Source organism: Boleophthalmus pectinirostris, unplaced genomic scaffold (assembly GCF_026225935.1).
Source record: "Boleophthalmus pectinirostris isolate CB_2022bp ecotype Guang Dong unplaced genomic scaffold, ASM2622593v1 HiC_scaffold_2823, whole genome shotgun sequence".
Classification (NCBI taxonomy): Eukaryota; Metazoa; Chordata; class Actinopteri; order Gobiiformes; family Gobiidae; genus Boleophthalmus; species Boleophthalmus pectinirostris.
The window spans coordinates 1508111-1527354 of NW_026571288.1; the positions used below are offsets into that span (position 1 = coordinate 1508111).

Here is a 19244-nt window from a genome sequence, read left to right on the forward strand (position 1 = left end):
AAACCTTATATAAAAATAAATATTAAACAATGGTATGTTATCAATTATAGACTTTTATTTAGCATTTTATATATTTATTTATTTATTTTTTATTGAACATTTTTTTCCCAGCATTCATCCGGGGCTTATGACGCGGCGGAAGTCCATCGCACTTCCTTTCCTCCATTAGGTGAGTGCGTGGTCGGAGCGCTTTTTCCCTGCTCTGTTAAAACTTCATTTTTCTCACATTAAACGCGCTCTTTTACCCGTTTTCTCACCTTATTTCCGTGTTTGTGTGTTTTATTCTGCAGATCGCAAAAATGGGCCGCCGTCCCGCCCGTTGGTGAGTCTAAAATCTGAGTTTAATCTTTAGGCCGGAGCTGCGGGGAAAATGGCAGCGGCGGAGTTCACCATGTGCGCTGGAGCCGGCCCCGACACTGCGATAACACACTAAATCTACAACATGCCCCTGTCTCTAAGCGTTCAAATGTGTTGTTATTTAGAGGCAGTCGTTCTAGCCGTGATTTGCACTGTTTAACTAATGATCTGCGTGACGTTGTGCAAAGCTGAACTGTCAGATCCTCCGCACGTATTTCACATGAGCAGCACTCACGTTCAGCATCATTTATATGATATCTGTTGCATTAAGACTATCGATCGCGATTATCTCAAGTTATGGTGCGTTGTATTCACTATGCTTAGTCATGCTTTGTCATTCGGTGTTCCAGAATGATGAGGCTAAATACACGCTGGTCATTTGTAGGAGTTTAATTTTGCTCAGGGGTGACCAGAATACCCCGTTTACCCGGGACAGTCCCAGTTTTGATCCCTGCTTACCCCTGTTCCAGTGGATTTATTTAAAATCGGTGATATATCCCAGTCTTGTACATGAGATGTCCCAGGTGTAGCTTTCAACAAATGTGACACCCACCAACATTAAAGAAGAGCATAAATTGCCATTTGTCAAAATACTGAAACATGCTTGAATAACCAGAACATACAAATGTGCTCAGTTGGATTGACTGAAGTCTATTTACTAAGATACAAGTGAGTCGTGAAGGATGTGATTGTCATGAAATTACAGGGTGCATAATCTTAGTAATGTCCCAGATTGATAAAAAAAAAAAAAACTCTTTTACATGCAACTCAGTGAAATGAAATTGGTCCCCAGGACCAGCAGCAGCCACACCGGGTCATTGCATTATTTTGAAAGCTTAGTTTATGAAGTTAAACACTTTAAATAAGGAGTAAACAGTGAACAATGCAGCAAAGTAAACATGTTATTAATTTAAACGTGTACTGCAGTTTAGTAGTCTTACTAGTTTTTCTTGTGTCACTAACACTTGATTCTCTCCTTCAGTTACAGATACTGTAAGAACAAGCCCTACCCCAAGTCCCGCTTCTGTCGGGGTGTTCCTGGTGAGTTTTCTGGACTTTTCAGTCATGAAGTGTCTTAGAATAAATGACAAACACTGCAGTCTATTAAGCCGACCAGTCTCGGTGTGTGTGAGGGTGGTGTGCAAAGGCTGCAGACAGAGACTCTCTGGTTGTGTACGACCTCAGCTGTGAGGTGCTGGGGCCTTTAAGGGACCATTGATACAAATCTACAGTGTTTCCCAAAGACATATCCTAAAGCTCTGGTGGCATAAATGATCCATGTTTGAATCATTTTATTGACTGATATTTTGGTCTGTAAATGTATCACTGACTAAGCATAGTTGTACATGTTTAACACCTACAAGCTTGAAGTATTTGTTTTACCAGTTCTTTCCTCAGTTGTAATTAAACTGTGGGGGTCACCATAGTGTATTAAAGGGAAATTAATCTATTTAAATGCTGAAAAAGCTTATTTTAACATTCTGTGTTTCTATTGGTCCATCTTAGACACAGTCCAGTCCTGATTGGTTTGTCTCTGTGCAGATCCTAAGATCAGGATCTTCGACTTGGGCAGGAAGAAGGCCAAAGTGGACGAGTTTCCTCTGTGCGGTCACATGGTCTCTGACGAGTACGAGCAGCTCTCCTCTGAAGGTAGAGTTTTGGGGTTATTGTGATTGAAAATTTAAATGTTACAAATGGGTAAATGTTCAGCTGTCACTTATGAGTGATATTTTACAGCCAAAACAGCTGATAAAATGTTTAATCTATCAAACTAATGTGTGAAGTAGAATTTCTAAACTTTAGTGGAGAATTTATTTGCTAAAAAAACTGTTCATAAAGCATGACTTCATCTATCAAGTTTCTCTTCTGCTCTTCAAAGTATTTGAGAACATTTGTTTCTCTCCTCAGCCCTGGAGGCGGCTCGTATCTGTGCTAACAAGTACATGGTGAAGACCTGTGGTAAAGATGGCTTCCACATCCGCATGAGGCTCCACCCCTTCCATGTCATCCGCATCAACAAAATGTTATCCTGCGCTGGGGCTGATAGGTGAGGAGCTGTTTCTTAATATAATGAAGGTCTTCCTTCTGTCTGGGATGCTGTGTGAGTAGTGCTTCTGATCTGGTGACAGCATCAGTCTGAAGAGTGTACTCTATCATCAACTCACTGTAGACTGTTTCTTTGAGGCAGTGGAAAGATTTTGTTTTAACAAATGTAGCGTTAAAGTCTGGTCTATCTATGTGATCGATAGATAGAATATATATATATATATTTTTTTTAATGCATTGTGTAACCTAGTGTGTCTCGTATGGGTCTGCTCATGTTTGCACTGTCAGCTGCCTCACAAGGGAAACAGAAGAAAATGTATTTGAATTCTACAGCACTTCACGGGCTTTGACTTCATAAAGACTGCTCCAGTATGTCGAGCTCTTTACATCTAAAATCCTGTCTTGTGTGTTCATCACATTGATTAGAAATGGAGCCTGTTTTTTTACACTCATTACAAGTGTGCACTACCACAAAACTGACTAGAGCTTAAGTTTGCGTCAGTCTCTGGTTCTAAAGCTAACATTAGTCTTCAGCCTGAGATTCTAAAGCTGTTTCTTGTGTTCCAGGCTCCAGACTGGTATGCGCGGTGCTTTTGGTAAACCCCAGGGCACTGTGGCTCGTGTGCACATCGGGCAGGTCATCATGTCTGTGCGCACAAAGGCCCAGAACAAGGAGCACGTGGTGGAGGCTCTGCGCAGAGCCAAGTTCAAGTTCCCCGGCCGCCAGAAGGTAAAACGCTACCAAACACTAGAGGAATGACCTCACAGAATAGTGTGGGGATGTCTTCTTCTGATGGGCAGGCTCTTTATCATATCACCTGGACAGATGGAAGTCCTGCACCATTTGGGTACTTTTCAAAGTCATTCAGGCCCAAGCTGAGACCAGAATCCATCTCAACATATCTCAAAGATGACCTGGTTATCTGATTTATTTCTAAATCTCAGCATATGGCTGAGTTGCTGGTCAAATTATTTTTAAAATGACAATCCTTGATTAGATTTTGTGGATACCTTTGTCTAAAGGCATTTTGTAATTGGAATCTTTAAATCATCATCAGTTATTCCAGACATTTTACCTTTTGCCTTTCTACATTCAGCTTTATTAAGACCTAAACAATCTGTAGTGCTGTAGTTTTAAGTGATAGTTTTAAGTCAAACTTCATTCTGTCCAGACATGTCATATTAACACAATAATGCAGGACTATGGAATAAACGATTATACATTTTAATTGCACTAAATCTTGTGACACACTCTAACATTAGTTCTTGTACAGTGTAAATCATGTATTTGCAGTCTATTAAGCCGACCAGCCTCAGTGTGTGTGTGAGGGTGGTGTGCAAAGGCTGCAGACAGAGACTCTCTGGTTGTGTACGGCCTCAGCTGTGAGGTGCTGGGGCCTTTAAGGGACCATTGAGACAAAACACATGTCAAATCTTAAAACTGACTTGCATTTTCTTCTATGTAAAATTGAATGCGTTCACTTCAAATTTTTTCTGCATTATAAAAAAATGTAGAGTTGCCAGTGTTGAAAAGACATCACTGGCAACCACTGAAAAGAACCAAATTAAGTTCCATTTAGTTTGAACAAAATTGCAGTGATTTCAGAGTTCTTTAATGTATAAATGCCTGAGGGAAAATGTCACTTGTTTGATTTTCTTGAGTTCAGTACTATATTTTATGTAAACGCTTGTTTCCAAAAGTCTCTAGGAAGTTTTCTTTGTCTTGCCTCTGGACTTGCTGCCACACATGCTTCAATCAGTTGTATGACTTTTGTTTCCAGATCCACATCTCAAAGAAGTACGGCTTCACCAAGTTCAACGCCTGTGACTTTGACGACATGCTGGCTGAGAAGAGGCTCATCCCTGACGGCTGTGGGGTCAAATACATCCCAAACCGCGGCCCCCTGACCCGCTGGAAGGCCCTGCATGCCAACTGAGCTCACAGCGCCACCTACAGGCAAACAATAAATGTTTGGTTATAAAAGTACACTGGGAGTCTGTGTATTATGTTGAATTCAGCATGCCCCATGCACTGTGTGGACTTTTCATAAATATAAGTAACTACCGTACGCCCTGAATTTAAGTTTTCAGGTCAGTGGTTTGTTTTAAAGCTCTACATTGTAAGACTCATCATGCATCTTAACTCCTTACTGTGAATGAGCTTGCCTCTCCATGTACTTGACCTGTAACTTGGCCCCTTGTTCCATATAAAATTGAATGGCTTAAGTTTGGCCAAACATTTGATCTCCATGGTTTTGTAAAGTGTTTTAGATTTGCTTCAGAGCACTACTATGTGATGTCTCTATGGTCCTCAATATGCTCCTTATAAAATTTACAATCTGAACACTTCCTGTACAAAATATTTATGCACAAACTGCCTCTTGATTGGTGTAAAAGTGATAGTGGAGGTTTTTTCCCAATGGTAAATATGAACTTTAAACAGGAACACTGGGTGGGTGTGTGGCAGGTGCAACGTTTCCATTTCTCTGAATGAGATCTGAAACTTTCAATTTGAAACACTCATGTATGCACTGGTAAAGTATGGATTTCCACTCAGCCTCTTTCACTTTTTCAATGCATTTTCTTGTTTGGAAATATTAGGCTCTGTATTCCGCAAAATTGACACTTGAGCTTTAAGTCTGGAGTTGTTGTTTCGTACATGTGTTTGGAGATGCAGACATGATGGAGGGTTACTCAAAGCACAAAATGCTCTGTTCCATCTTGATGTCATGAAGTGTTTTCAGTTTAAGATGGTCAATTCCAGGGCTCAGTATAAAGGATTAGTGTTAATTGTGTGAATGAAAAACAACAACTCTAGGTACGTTTGTGATGGAAATGACTATCAGTCTTTAACAGATCAGAAAATGTCAAAATATGGACCCTTTAAGTGTTTAATTTCCCAGTGTGTTTCAGATGCTAGGACCACAAGCCATGTTTTACAGGTACATTTTTAAAGATTGTCCATGGGATAATGACTAAGGTTGAGATACATGATCAAATTTCCACCATACAAAACGAGACATGAGGTTGCAACTGGGTCCAGTCAAGTGGTAACGGAGGGAAACAGGCAGATTTTTGACATTCAAATGTCTCTTATTCAGAAACTAGAGGGACTATTGAAATAAGTAAAGTATCAGAATGTAGGAAAGAGTTACACTCCAACAGGGTCAAGTTAAACCTGTGATATTCTTTCAAGTTGTTGACAAAAAAATTTAGAAACTCATGTCGGTAACGGAGGGAATGAAATATGCAGCACTTTTTGGGCAATAAATCCAAACAGTGATAACTCTTGGTTCTCACTTCCATATCCTTAACAAACTGGTTTGAATATTTGCTTCATATAGTTTTCTACCATATGGTACAAGATTAGGTTGAAAAACCTCTTACTTTTTGACTCATGAGAATTTTTATTAAGAAAGGTCATGGTAACGGAGGGAAAAGTAACAGAGGGAAAATTGTGCAAACAAGTAGAAGGTGCAGGATTTTACATCATTTGTCGCTTTTTTCTTCTGAATACTTGAATATTACTTCAAAATGAAACTATTTCTATGAAATATGTCAATCCTTCCAAGAATATTTTTATCATTTAAATTTTTTTTTTCTTTTTGAGAAATCATGAACCTTCAACAGTTCAAAGATGGAATAACACAAGATATGATGAAATACATCCATTTATTTACATGATTTGCAGGTCTTTGAAATTTGGGAAATAATTTTTGTTCCATGTTTCATACATGGTCTGTTTAAAACATATGGAACTTTAGAACCAAAAATGGTACAGAAAAAAGGTCAGCAGTTTCATAAACTAGAGTACATATGTATCTGTTCAATACAGTTTTATATCAGATGCATTCACTTGAATTTTTGGTCTTGCTGTTTACTTCTGCTTGACCAGGACCAACTAAGAACAAGATGATTTTGACATTCTTTATAATAAACAATACAGTTCAGTACCCAGTTTATTTTATTTCTTAGATTTTAGCAGACTTTGATCCACAAGGGAAATTACATTAAAATTTTTTTATTTCATATTTTTGCTGTCATTGTAGCAGTGCTTTTTGGACTACAGCATTTACAAAACGAAAATGCCAGAAAGGAGCTAGTTTTAGAGGTCACAAGAAATGGAGTAAATCTAAGAGCCACGGTGAAACTTAGAAGGGTACATTTTTCTATTGGCTAATGTTGAGCTGGCCTCAGCACGTCCACAGTTGATGGATTTTTATTCCTTTTGGTCATTATAATTACAAGGCTGCTGCATCTCTATAAATCTAGTTTGAACTTTCATTGACAATTTGAAACTAAAAAAAAAAATTGGCTGAGGATTGGCTGTGGAGCTCTCGATCAAACAGACAAAGCTGATCATAGACTTTTGAGAATTTAATCTTAATCTTGATTAAATGTGATTAATTGCACAGTTCTTGTAAATAAAAAGTTACAATAAACTCTTATATTCTTGTCTACATTAAAGGGCCCATATTACGGTATTTTCACATCTGTTATGTTGTTCCCTCATTAAAAACATACCTGTACCTATACATTTACAATGGTAATGGGCATTTAATTAAAATGACCAGATTTTCAAAATCAAAACCTAGGACATCCTGGTGACTTGTGAATCAAGTGTAATTAAGGAGAATTGTTCTGGACTTGGCCCATTCATGATTAACATATGAGTCAGTATAGTCACGTTTTCTTTGGTTTTGGTCGTTTTAAAGCAGCTTTTCTCTATTTTCCCTAAACAAGTGACAGTGTATGTCTCTCTTTACTGTTGACAGGCATCAAATTGGTCAAGAATATGGACATCTGGGACATTTCTTGTATAAAACTGGGACAAATCAATGGTTTGGATAAATCTGCTGGGACAGGGGACACAGGGCTCAAAACTGGGACTGTCCCAGGTCAACAGGGACATTTGGTCACCCTACATTTAATCAGTCAAATTTTACTAATTGAGCACAATGCGTAAAATTCAGAAATCCTTTGGTGAGCTCCTTGGAAGGGAGAAGAGAGCTACTGGTACCTCCCGAGCTACAGGTTGGAGACCCCTGCACAACAGCTTCAAATCATTGAAGATTTTTCAGCCCTAGAATTGCCAATCTCTACTGAATAAAAGGTAAAAGGAGCTGTTCACTTAAACTACTGTTTCATGACATCACAAGGTGGAATAATAAAGAATTACTCAAACGTGTGTAAATGGAATAAAACACAACTCGGTCTATTTCTCAGGTGGTAACAACATTATAATATGTCTTAAAACTCATCAGAATCCATTTTGTGTCATAAAGGATCTTTAATGTCATTCCAGACAAAAAACAAATGACATCTATGCAGACAATTCGTGACAAGACGCGCTTTTCGTTGAACGCTCAGTGAAATTATTCCACTAAATGATAAATAATTTCTTGGAACATGCAGAAAACAAAGAACTGGCAACAGCAAGCACTGCCCATGACGAGTGAGTAACGGAGACCCGCCCACAGACCGTATAACGACTTTATACTTATATACACACGCCCACAGAAGAAGTTGGTTTTATATATAAACGGTCTACGGTCCCGCCCCGAGATATGAATCGTCGGCGCGCCTCGGGTTTCCGTTTTCAGAGGCGGTCCGAGTCGCGTGAACGCACCACAGATGTAGGAAAGAACCCAAGAAACACACGGTAAGTTACGTTTTTTACACTACGTTTTGACTGATCGTAAAATCTTAAACGCACATTGAGAGAAAGTAAAGGTTACAGGCGCGCGTAATGTCCGTGCGTAAAGCTGCCGTGTTCCTAACGGGAGTTGTTTTGCCATTTTAGTTTGGGGTTGGCGACAGTGACAGCCAAAAGACAAACACTGGACAAATGATTAAACCGCCACCGGAAAATCAAGTTAATCAGGCTCCACATTAGAAAATACGTTTTTTAAAGTCATGTTGTTGTGTTTGTGAAACGTGTCTGGGCATGTTTGACATTTTCACGCGTAATTTTGCAATTCAACGTTTCATAAATTCATTACTTCTCTTTTGTCAGCTGTCAGTCTAAAATTAGAAGTTTTGGCAGTCAGAGATGGTAGAGGAGCCAGTGGTCCAATAGTGGTCCAAAAATCATACTCAAGATAATGAATAAATAAATAAATAATAAAATAAATAAATAAAATAGGCTTACTTGGGAAAATTACTTAAGTAAAGTAAAAGTGAAAGTAATTGTCTGGATATAAGATCTGATATGTAATTTGAAGGTCAACACGTGAAATATTTCTCAAAATCTGGTTGACAGACACAAAATGAGACACAATAAAACACTGCAAGAAACTCAAATGTTCAACTCATTTCATATTGTCACATAAAGATTTTGTGACTTTAGACTTACTCAGTGGGAAGAGGAAGACCAACTTTTACTTAAGTAAGAGTGAAAAATATAAATATTGACTCTAGTAACGCTCTGGTTCCAGGTAATGTCTTCAACTTGAATGAAAAATGAAAATCACCAAGTCCAGTTAAAGATTTTATTCATGGGGTTGTTGGTGAATATGAATTGTGATGGATTATGGAGCCGTGTTTTTCAAAAAGGGCAAGAACAAAGGAATTAGTCCAGTAAATGAAAGTGGCAAATAATAAGTGCAACATCATGGTTAAAAAGAATATAAATGTAATGAACTAAATTAAAACTCAACCCAGCTCACTTTCGTTTACACACAATCCATGAGGCAGGTAAGAAACTCCACAAACAGTTTCCTTCAGCTCAGGACCACACAAAGACAAAGAGAAAGAACAGGTGTAATTATAGGCTTGGGGGCAAAGTCTGGACAACAGGAGGGAAGGAAGCAGGAGTGGGAAGGGGGATATTCTACAAAGAGTAAGGAATACAAATCTTACTCAAGTAGGAGTAAAAGTGTACTGCTAGAAGTACAATTTCATTTAAATTAGTCAAGTAAATATAACTGAGTACTACCTACCTCTGGGCTGGTGCAGTGGATGTGTGTGTGTGCGTGTGTGTGTGTGTGTGTGTGTGTGTGTGTGTGTGTGTGTGTGTGTGTGTGTGCGTGTGTGTGTGCGTGTGTGTGCGTGTGCGTGTGTGTGTGTGTGTGTGTGTGTGTGTGTGCGTGTGTGTGTGTCTTACTCTGGGCAGGTTTGCATCCCCACAGACCTGACTCTTATTTCTCCTGTTTATTTCCATGGAAACATTCTGTATGTTTCCATGGGATGTTTTTTTTTTCTAATAAAAATCTTACTCAAGCAGAAGTAAAAGTATGCTGCTTGAAAAGTACTCGGAAGTAGAATTTCTTCCTGATCTCTGTTGTTGACTCATGAGCTTTAAGACATATTGTAATGTAACGACATTATGACATGACTTAAAGTTCTAAAGAGTTAATTTTGTGTTACATAGGACCCTTACATAAAAATAATAAATAAAAAAAACAGTATATGAAGTCAAGTTCTATGAAATACTGCAGAGTTACAAAGAACCAAAACCAAAAGTAGTTTTAACGACCTAAACATAGAGTGAAGAGAGAGAACACACAAGAACATCAGAGCTCTTCCTCAGGACACATGTTCAGGACAGAGGTCAGAGCGATTAGGAGCTCTAACACTATTCATCCATACAGGAGCTTGTAGAAGTTCCTCTCCACACTATTTTCAGAATCCATTCTTTCCAGAGTTTATTATAGAATAATGTCCACCTTTATTAGGAACGATACATCAAATATCAAGGTTTATCACAGTTTATTATTTTGATTACAAACTGTGGAGACTTTCCTGACACAGGACATGCTACCCTTCAACTGCTCTCCTTTTTATGCAAAATTATTATTTTTTTGTTTTTCCCTCATCAAAAACCCAAAGAAGTTTTAGATGCCATTGGTGCATGTTTGAGTAATCTAGTGATCTCTCCTGGGCCCCTCCTTACAGTTAGCAGTAAGACTGTGTGCAGTGCTCTCCCCATAGGACTATGTCAGTCATGCTCCCACACGACACTTCTCCATAAATATACAAAAACACGATCCAACTGGTCCAGCAGTGCATAGATCAGAACACACAGACCATCACTCTTGAATCTTCTGTCACTGCCCAAATGCCTGTGACCCTCATGAGTTGTATTTCTTTTCAGGAGTCTGTTTTGGCGTTGGTGAGATGGCTCCTCTTCCTTCTCTCCTCCTCGTCTTCCTCTTCTCTCTGTGTAACCTCCACCTGACCGTGGCTTTCAGGATCTGTGCTTTTAACGCTTATCATTTCGGAGAATCCAAGTCCAAAAACGGACAGGTGATGAAGACTCTAGTACAGGTAAGAACAAGCTGTTTAGTCGTATATTACTGTGTTATAAGAATATCAGAAGAATATTAGAAGCCTCCGTTCAAGTTAAGCATGTGGGGGACTTTGTGTTAGTGGTGGAGACTTTCAGACCCTAAGATTTATGAACTAAACCAGGTCTAAGACAGACCTGAACCAGGACCATTAACCATGCCATGGTCTAAACTAGGGTTAAACCAGAGACTAAACCAGGTCTAGAGTTCAGCACACAAATTGTGTATTAAAAAAAGATCTGATTTAAATATCTCTTTGTCTCTGTTTCAGATCGTGTCTCGCTGTGACGTGTGCCTACTGCAGGAAGTGAGGGACAGTAAAAAGAAGGCTCTGCCTGCACTGCTCAACCAACTCAACAGGTGTGTGCACTTTAACACAGGGGCAAGAGCTTCACAGGTGTCATCTGGACCATTTTCGAAATCAAGATGTTTTGGCTTCATCCAGAAGCCGTTTCCTATTTATATCTTTTCTATCATATCTTATATGTCCTCCTGGACAAACATGAGATTACATCATCTCACCCTTTTACATAAAAGAAAGTGTGCGTATGATAGATGCTTGTATAAACTGTACTTTCTGTCATAGACAAGGTTCCACTTGCACATATGTGGGGAGACTTTTTAGTAACACTTTCACATCCACTTTAGCCAGGTGTGCTCTGTCTGTAAATATATGTGCACTTCTAAAAAAAAAAAAAAGAAGTGACCCACCCTGGCCACATTTAGATAAATTTTGGTGGTTTTCAGATTGTAGAAAGTGATGATGTCATAGTTCAGTACAGATTTATTTTCCTGTTGATTACACTGTACTTTGCCATGAAATATCGGGAAGGTATGGAACCTGATCATTTCTATTATGGGTTAGAACCAAGACCGTGCTGTATCAAGAATCTGCAGTTGATCAATATTCGTTTTAGCTTCCTCCAATCTGTTTGAATTACTACTGGCCTGTAGAATGTTGTGATGTCATCTGAAACCAGCATCTGATTTGATATCTGTGAGCCTGGAAGTACAAGTAGATTTTCAACGTTGTGCATCGTACATTTTCATTCATTTCTTGGTGGTGGTAAGATGTGGCTGTCTTGCCTCAGATGCCCTGCAGACTGTCTAACCCGAGTCTAACCTCAGTGTGTCTCCCTCAGAGGCAGAGGAGCAGATTATGACTATGTGGCCAGTGAGAGGCTGGGACGCAGTGAGGCGTATCAGGAGCAGTACGTCTTTGTCTACAAGTATGTTTAACCATGTTTGTTCATTTAAGGATTATTAATATAGGGCTGGGACATATATATTTGTGTTTTAACAGTATGTGGAATGTGCTGAATGTGCAGAATGTGCCTGTGAATGTCTTGGTTGAGGTTCAGTATCATACAAAACCTGAATGGAGCAGAATATGTATAGAACAAAATGTAGAAATATGATAATGGTCTGTGTATGACTCTCACACTACATGTTCTGATGTACACAGGACGAGCTCGGCGTCCGTCACAGGGACGTACCAGTATCCTGACAATCGCCCTGGAGACCAAGACGCCTTCGCCCGAGAGCCGTTTGTTGTCCGGTTCAGAGCCCCAAAAACAGGTGTGCTTCCTAAAGTAACCACATATAACCACAGGGGGCAGTACTGAGCTACAGTGTAATCTGACCTGAGTCCTGAAAACTCACTTCATATTATAAATACTGCATATATGGGGCAGTAAGGACACAGATTTACTTAAAGAACACAGTGGGGGTTTTTTTTTCTTCTTTTAGTTTTAATCTAAAACTATACAACTATTGCATTTTGTTCTTTGTAAACCTCAATATTGATCTAAAACAGCTTAATAGAAATGAGATCACAGACTTCCTTCTCAAACGTGCAGAGCTCATAGACCACTCCTCTTCATCCACATTTAACCAGAGCCAGCTGCAGAATACTGAACAGAAGATTTTTGGACCTATATCAAATAATACATAAACAATAAATATATAAAATAATAAAACTAAGTGTTTCTTCCTTTGTCCTCAGATATAAAAGAGTTTGTGCTGATCCCACAGCACACGACTCCGACCAACACCACCAAAGAACTGGACGCTCTGTACGACGTTCTGCAGGACGTCAAGAGGATGTGGAAGACTGAGGTACAGACACAGGCACAAGCAAGTTAATGGTGTAACATGTAACTTTTCTAGTGCAGTGTTAAATGACCAAAAACCATCTCCATGGAGACAAGCTGGCAGACCCTGCCCCAAAAAAGTGACACAGTGCTCCTTTATAATGCCCATACTGTCCCTGTGTGTCAGAACGTGATGCTCCTGGGAGACTTTAACGCAGACTGTGGATATCTGGCCAAAAAGAACCGGAACAAAGTGCGACTCATCACAGACTCAAACCTGCAGTGGCTCATCCCAGACGGATCAGACACCACTGTGCGAGAGAGCACCAACTGCGCCTACGACAGGTGAGATGCCACAGGTGACCAGTGAAGGGTCAAATGGGATAAGAAGTTGTATCTGTGTTTAATGAATTCTTCTGGGCAGGTCCAAAATAAGTGATTTGATTTTTCAATTTGTGTCCATTGTCATTCTAAGATGATTATTTAGTTGAGAACAGTGATGTAGAAGTTTGTAGCAGATTTCTCTTTGCTTGTTGGTGATGAGATATTTATGAGGTCATGTCTGTAAATTGTTCCATGGAATATTGTCAGTAGAGTGTGGCTGCTCACAGCGCACATGTAGGGTTCCGTTTGGGAGGAGAACTTGTGGTGATAGTCCTTTTTCCGCAGCGACTCATTATAAGACAAGTTTAACTGAAGATGAAGCCAAGTAAGTTCCTTTTGAAAAGTTCTTCAGAGTTTGGTGCAGCGTCTTCACTCACGCCTGCTCAAGACGCCATCTTCAGGTGCGACCCTGTCCTGCCGCTTCCCCAGTTTAGGCTCCTGGCTCCACTAATGACATCACTCTGTTGCAGCCAATGAAACAGCGGCAGGAGTGACCCATCACACACGTCTTAAATGCTGAAGGCATCTCCTCTCCAAAACTCTGGATCATTTAGAACTCAATACATCTTATACTCCTATGTGTCTCTTACCTCAGACACATAAGATAGTTCTTTCACTGCTGATTCAACAGAAAACTGCACTCCCTGAGCTGCAGAGGCTGCACTAGCACTGACTGGTGCAGGTGCTGGGGTTTAGGGAGACATTCAGGTCAGAGAGAGACATTTTAGGTTGAAACAAACTGGATTTCAGCATTGAAACTGGCAACCCAAATGAGAGACTCACTTGTTGTATTTGTCTGTAGTATTTGACAAATTATCATGTTTTTACAGGATCGTGGTGAATGGGAGGAAGCTGTTTGACTCAGTGGTGCCCTCTTCTGCCAAAGCCTTTAACTTCCAGCAGGAGTTCAGACTGTCAGAGGATGAGGTACGACAAGAACCATCACAGCCATTTTCGACCAGCTTTAGTCCTTTTACACAAGTGCTTACATTTAGTACTTACACAAAATGAACCTGGTTTTGGTTTAGCTCTTGACACAGAGGTGTTGTTGTTTTACTTGGTATGTTCCACTGTAACTTCTCTGTCTTGCATTTATTCACATACAGGTGTTTTGTGTTGTTTTTACCGCTCTGAAAAAGCGTGCATCCTTACTGTGAGCAGGTTCACCTGGGGTGACCAGACGTCCCTGTTTACCAGGACAGGTCCAGTTTTGAGTCCTGTGTCCCCCAAAACCACTGATTTGACCCAATTTTATACCAGAAATGTCCCAGGTGTCCCTATTTTTGACCAATCTGATCCCTGCCAATAGTAAATAGAGACATAAACTGCCATTTATTTTGGTAAAATACAGAAAAGCTGCTTAAAAATGAAAACACAACATAAAATGTGGCTATACTGACTCACGTTTGTCACGAATGCGCCGAGTGCAGAATAATTCCCCTTAACTAAGCACTTGATTCACTATTTTATTATTACCAACCACCACAAACCGAGGGTGTTCCAGTTTTTTATTTTGAAATTCTGGTCTCCCTAGGTTCACCTCTCCACAGATATGACCTGTATCATTCCAGTAAAATGTAAAGCCAGGATGATGATGATGATGATGATGATGCTAACTCATAATAATTGTATATTTCTGTTGTCAGGCCCTGGATGTGAGTGACCATTACCCAGTGGAGGTGCTGCTGAAGTCCAGGACCTTCAAGAGTGCTGCGGTCAGAGTGCGGTCAGGAACCTTCAGTATGTCCTGCTCCCTGCTCCTGGTGTTGCTCACCCCCCTGCTCCAACAGAGCTGACCCCTCACACCAGCACAGAGCTGACCCCTCACACCAGTACATGACCCCTCACACCAGTACATGACCCCTCACACCAGTACATGACCCCTCACACCAGCACAGAGCTGACCCCTCACACCAGTACATGACCCCTCACACCAGCACAGAGCTGACCCCTCACACCAGTACATGACCCCTCACACCAGTACATGACCCCTCACACCAGTACATGACCCCTCACACCAGGACAGAGCTTGCTTCAGTGAGGAAGTGAGCATGGGCGCAAAGTTGTTCTTCCAGCTCTTTGTTGTAATTGACTTCTAATGAAAACCCGTCCGCCGTCTCTCTGTGTCTGCAGCTGGTCACGCTTCTCATTTTATTTTTCACTTGTTTGTTTGAACTCACTCTACATGATCCTGGGGTTTTTATTCCACTATTTTGTCCCTAAACAAGCTCTGAACATTAATAACTGACCAATCAGGTGCCTTCTTTCCCCTGAGGTCACTGCAGCCGGTTTGATTGACAGTGTTGCTAGAAGCCCACTTCCTGCTAAACCAACAGTGAGACAGAAAGGAGCTTTACCTTCAACAACCTCGCTCCTGATTGGCTCTTTTCTTTTTGCTATGAAACGCACACTCAGAATTTCAAATATCAGCCCTGGTTTCAGATTAATCCTTGTACTGCAAAGCTCAGTTGTGTTCGTTTGTCTGGAGCTGGACAGTGTGACGTCGCTCTGTCCACTTCTGTAAACAGTCTACGCCCAGAACAGCACTGACCACATCCAGAACACTGAGACTCCTAATGTACATGTGAGCAGTCTGACAGAGGATACACAGTCCAACACATGGAGTTGAAACACACACACGACATGAAGCACTGCACTGTTTTAGTTTCATTTCTTTTTGCTTGGTGAAAAGTACAGAACAAAATAGAATGTGAATTATGGTTAGTCAAAACTCTTCCATAAGGCTTTAAGAAAACAAAAATCATATTTGTAGCTTAAGAGAGACGATGAAATACAACGATACAAACAGTTACACATCAAGTTTAACAGGAGAAGAGCTGGAAATCATGTGTTTGTGAAGGGTGACTACCTGAAAAGGGACACAAGTAAAATGGACATACCGTATTTTCTGCACTATAGGGCGCTCTGGATTATAAGACGCACTGTCATTGAATGGTCTATTTTTGAAAATTTTTCATATATAAATCACACTGGAGTATAAGGCACATTAAACCAAACACAACAGTTCGATAAGTCAGTCAAACTTTATTTAACATGTTCACAATAACTCTCAACTTTGTTCAGTTGTAATGTGTAAAAAACTACTGTGTGAGACGCTAAATTGTTTGTGTATTCACAATAATTCATAATAGTTCAAACAGTTGCGTGATTCTGGTGTCCACACGTCCACATCCCTCTCGTCATGATCCGAGTCAGTGTGGTTACTGTTCCCCAGTGATGATTCTGGTCTTGGTGAAAGCTCGGACCACAGTTGATTCTGATCCTTAGTCCAGGTGTCCACGATCCGTTGGCAGATCGTTGCCTAAGTGCCTTGGCGCTGTCTCTCTGTCTTGGTGAATGTGTGTTCTCCTTCTCTCATCCACTGCTCCCACGCAGCTCACACTTTCTCTTTAGAACAGTCTTGAGTTTAAAGTGGGCGTTGTGAGCGTGTCTCTTGACAGGTGCATTTTGATATGAAAAAGAATCACAGTCTGTATTACTCCTGATGCTCCTGACTACGGGAGCCGGAATGCTGCAAGTGGAGCGGCTTTGTAGTTTACTAAAGTCGTACTAAGACACTCCAATAAATTCATATATAAGGTGCTCTGGATTATAAGACGCACAGTCGTTTTTTGATGAAATTAGAGGTTTTTAAGTGTGCCCTATAGTGCGGAAAGTACAGTATTTCTTTTTAAACATATATCATTGTTCCCTGTTCGAGGCTAAAGTGCTCAGGATAATTGTGTGTTCACCTACCCCCTGTCTCCGCCCTCTTACTGCTGCTAGTTAAAAACATTCACACTCCAGGTCGTACATGTTGGGTTCAAAAATGCTCCACTTTTCATTTATTGTTCATTGTTTGATTTTGCACCACATTGTCAAAGAAAATTCCCAGATTAGTAATTTTCAAACAAAGCATCTTTATCATTTTTGAGGAATGACACACATGATATTGGGTAAATGCAGTGTCGTCACATCATCTCAGAACTGTTTCATTGTGCATCTTTCTATTTCCTCATCACAAACAGACTTGGAGTTGTGTTTTGCTTCATTCACACATGTTCAACGCACAAATCCTGCACTTTTAGTTCTTCTCTTAAACTGAAAACACGTTCCACCTTGTGATGTCATCTGGTAATACGTACTTTTTTTTTTTTTTCTTTACCAGAATCATTTGGATAATTTCATCCTTGGAATTGCCAATCTCTACTGAACTAAAGGCAGCTGTTAACTTCATGACATCACAAGATGGAACAGAGCATTTTGATTTTTGGAGATATACACAGACTAGTAGTAAAGGATTACCGTATTTTTCAGACTATAAGTCACTCCAGAGTATAAGTCGCACTTTTTGGAGAAATGTATTTTATAAAATCAGAGACCAGGAAATGACATTTCATCATGAAAGTCAAGTTGTAGTAATAACAATAGAAGAGAGAACAACAGACTGTTAACGTCACATATTTCACAGTTCTTCAGATAAACTATATAACAAACAACAGAACAGAACAAGTTTACCAAACTCTCCATCTCACTCCAAATCACTAAATCCATTCAATTCTTCATCCTCGGTGTCACTTCTGAACAACTCCACGACCTCCGGAGGTAAACAGAGCGCCACTTCCTCTTGTGCGTGTGTCGTCCCGTCCCGACAGGATGGTTTCGGTGTAACTGAAGTCCAGGCTTTGTCCATCCATCCAATGACTTCCAAGGAAAGTTACACTGTGGACCCTCCCCATTACCGTGAAGCTGTGTTCTCCATCCTCGCTTTCCACCAGTCCTTCACAAGTTTCTCGCTGACACCAGACTTTCTTTCTGCTGCTCGATTATTGTTTTTGGCTGCATATTTTACTATTTGCAGCAGGACAGCCACAGTAGAGCCAAATGACAGTGGTACAGGAGTAATAGGAGCAGCAGATACTGACACACAAACCTAGGGCGCCCTCTAGTGGCTGTCAGTATGACAGTTTTTATATATAAGTCACAGCAAACACCCAAACCATGAAAAAAGTGTGACTTATAGTCCGAAAAATACGGTAGTCAAATCAGCAGTTTGCATTTCTGACACTTTTTTAGTTTGAGGTGGTCACCCTTGTTTATGTTTGTATCTGAACTTGTATGAAATAAATGTCTGTTCAGTAATAATAATAATAATAATACATTTTATTTATATTGCACTTTACATAAAATAATCTCAAAGTGCTACAGGTAAAAAAAGTATTGTTTTACTGTAAAGACCACTCCAAGTTTTTTGTTTTTTTTTTAGAAATTCTTTTTAGTTTCACAAAAGTAGTGACTCAAATGGTGAATCAAATGTTAAAATGTTTTTATCTCTTCTTTAAGAATCTGTATTTGCACATATTTTGGATGATACAATTCTGAAATCATAGGCCTAAATGTGCCAAAATAAAAAAAAAAATGCACAATGTAAATATGATGTACACATTTTGTTAAAGTTATTCATGGTCAATTGTAATGATTATTTGATGTAATTTTAAATAAAAATAATGACACTGCAAATGTAATGTGTGTGAACAATCTTTATTTGAGTTTGAGGTGTTTCCTTTGCACCTGCGGAATAAAGAGACAGAATGTTGGTCAGTAAAAGAAATTAAAAATACTTTCAAATCTTTCAGGATGTAAGTCTAGGGACAGTCTCATGAGCTTCTAAAATTGGTCGTTAGGGAGAAAAAGCTGAGGAAACTACATTGACCATGATCCTTTGCTCCAACATTACATAATACAACATATAGTACTAGTCTGCTTAATCTTGAATATAGTAGTATTGACACTAGTTTAAGTGTATTTACTGCAGTACCTGTAGTATTGACACTAGTTTAAGTGTATTTACTGCAGTACCTGTAGTATTGTCAGTAGTTTAAGTGTATTTACTGTAGTACCTGTAGTATTGTCAGTAGTTTAAGTGTATTTACTGTAGTACCTGTAGTATTGTCAGTAGTTTAAGTGTATTTACTGTAGTACCTGTAGTATTGTCAGTAGTTTAAGTGTATTTACTGTAGTACTTGTAGTATTGTCAGTAGTTTAAGTGTACTTCCAGTAGTACCTGTAGTATTTT

General features: G+C 39.7%; 2 protein-coding genes and 2 non-coding genes across 5 annotated transcripts; all 4 read left to right on the plus strand.

Annotated features, from left to right (window-relative positions):
- Window positions 1–219: 219 nt before the first annotated feature.
- rpl10 (ribosomal protein L10) lies at window positions 220–4390 on the plus strand. Its single transcript, XM_020932442.2, has 6 exons — window positions 220–322; window positions 1340–1398; window positions 1900–2007; window positions 2266–2404; window positions 2971–3133; window positions 4185–4390. The coding sequence occupies exons 1-6, from the start codon at window positions 300–302 to the stop codon at window positions 4338–4340; spliced, it is 648 nt and encodes a 215-aa protein (XP_020788101.1). The 5' UTR covers window positions 220–299; the 3' UTR covers window positions 4341–4390.
- On the plus strand, window positions 1452–1583 carry LOC129410879 (small nucleolar RNA SNORA70). Its single transcript, XR_008633032.1, has one exon. It is a non-coding gene; the product is annotated as a small nucleolar RNA SNORA70 (small nucleolar RNA).
- On the plus strand, window positions 3692–3825 carry LOC129410878 (small nucleolar RNA SNORA70). Its single transcript, XR_008633031.1, has one exon. It is a non-coding gene; the product is annotated as a small nucleolar RNA SNORA70 (small nucleolar RNA).
- A 3519-nt stretch (window positions 4391–7909) lies between the features above and the next one.
- Window positions 7910–18688, plus strand: dnase1l1 (deoxyribonuclease I-like 1). Of its 2 annotated transcripts, XM_055159827.1 has the most exons (10): window positions 7910–8065; window positions 10499–10671; window positions 10963–11051; window positions 11834–11920; window positions 12157–12269; window positions 12697–12809; window positions 12972–13129; window positions 13999–14095; window positions 14815–14908; window positions 17337–18688. In XM_055159827.1, the coding sequence occupies exons 2-10, from the start codon at window positions 10522–10524 to the stop codon at window positions 17348–17350; spliced, it is 915 nt and encodes a 304-aa protein (XP_055015802.1). In that variant the 5' UTR covers window positions 7910–8065; window positions 10499–10521; the 3' UTR covers window positions 17351–18688. The 2 variants fall into 2 exon arrangements, with proteins under 2 accessions (XP_055015802.1, XP_055015801.1); XM_055159826.1 differs by having other exon boundaries at window positions 14815–18688.
- The last annotated feature ends 556 nt before the right edge of the window (window positions 18689–19244 follow it).

Coding starts and splice junctions, on each gene's coding strand:
- rpl10 (XM_020932442.2), top strand. CDS start 300: ATGGGCCGCCGTCCCGCCCGTTG. Junction 1,399..1,899: donor CTTCTGTCGGGGTGTTCCTG/GTGAGTTTTCTG, acceptor GTCTCTGTGCAG/ATCCTAAGATCAGGATCTTC. Junction 2,405..2,970: donor TCCTGCGCTGGGGCTGATAG/GTGAGGAGCTGT, acceptor CTTGTGTTCCAG/GCTCCAGACTGGTATGCGCG.
- dnase1l1 (XM_055159826.1), top strand. CDS start 10,522: ATGGCTCCTCTTCCTTCTCTCCTCCTCGTCTTCCTCTTCTCTCTGTGT. Junction 10,672..10,962: donor TGATGAAGACTCTAGTACAG/GTAAGAACAAGC, acceptor TCTCTGTTTCAG/ATCGTGTCTCGCTGTGACGT. Junction 11,921..12,156: donor CAGTACGTCTTTGTCTACAA/GTATGTTTAACC, acceptor TGATGTACACAG/GACGAGCTCGGCGTCCGTCA.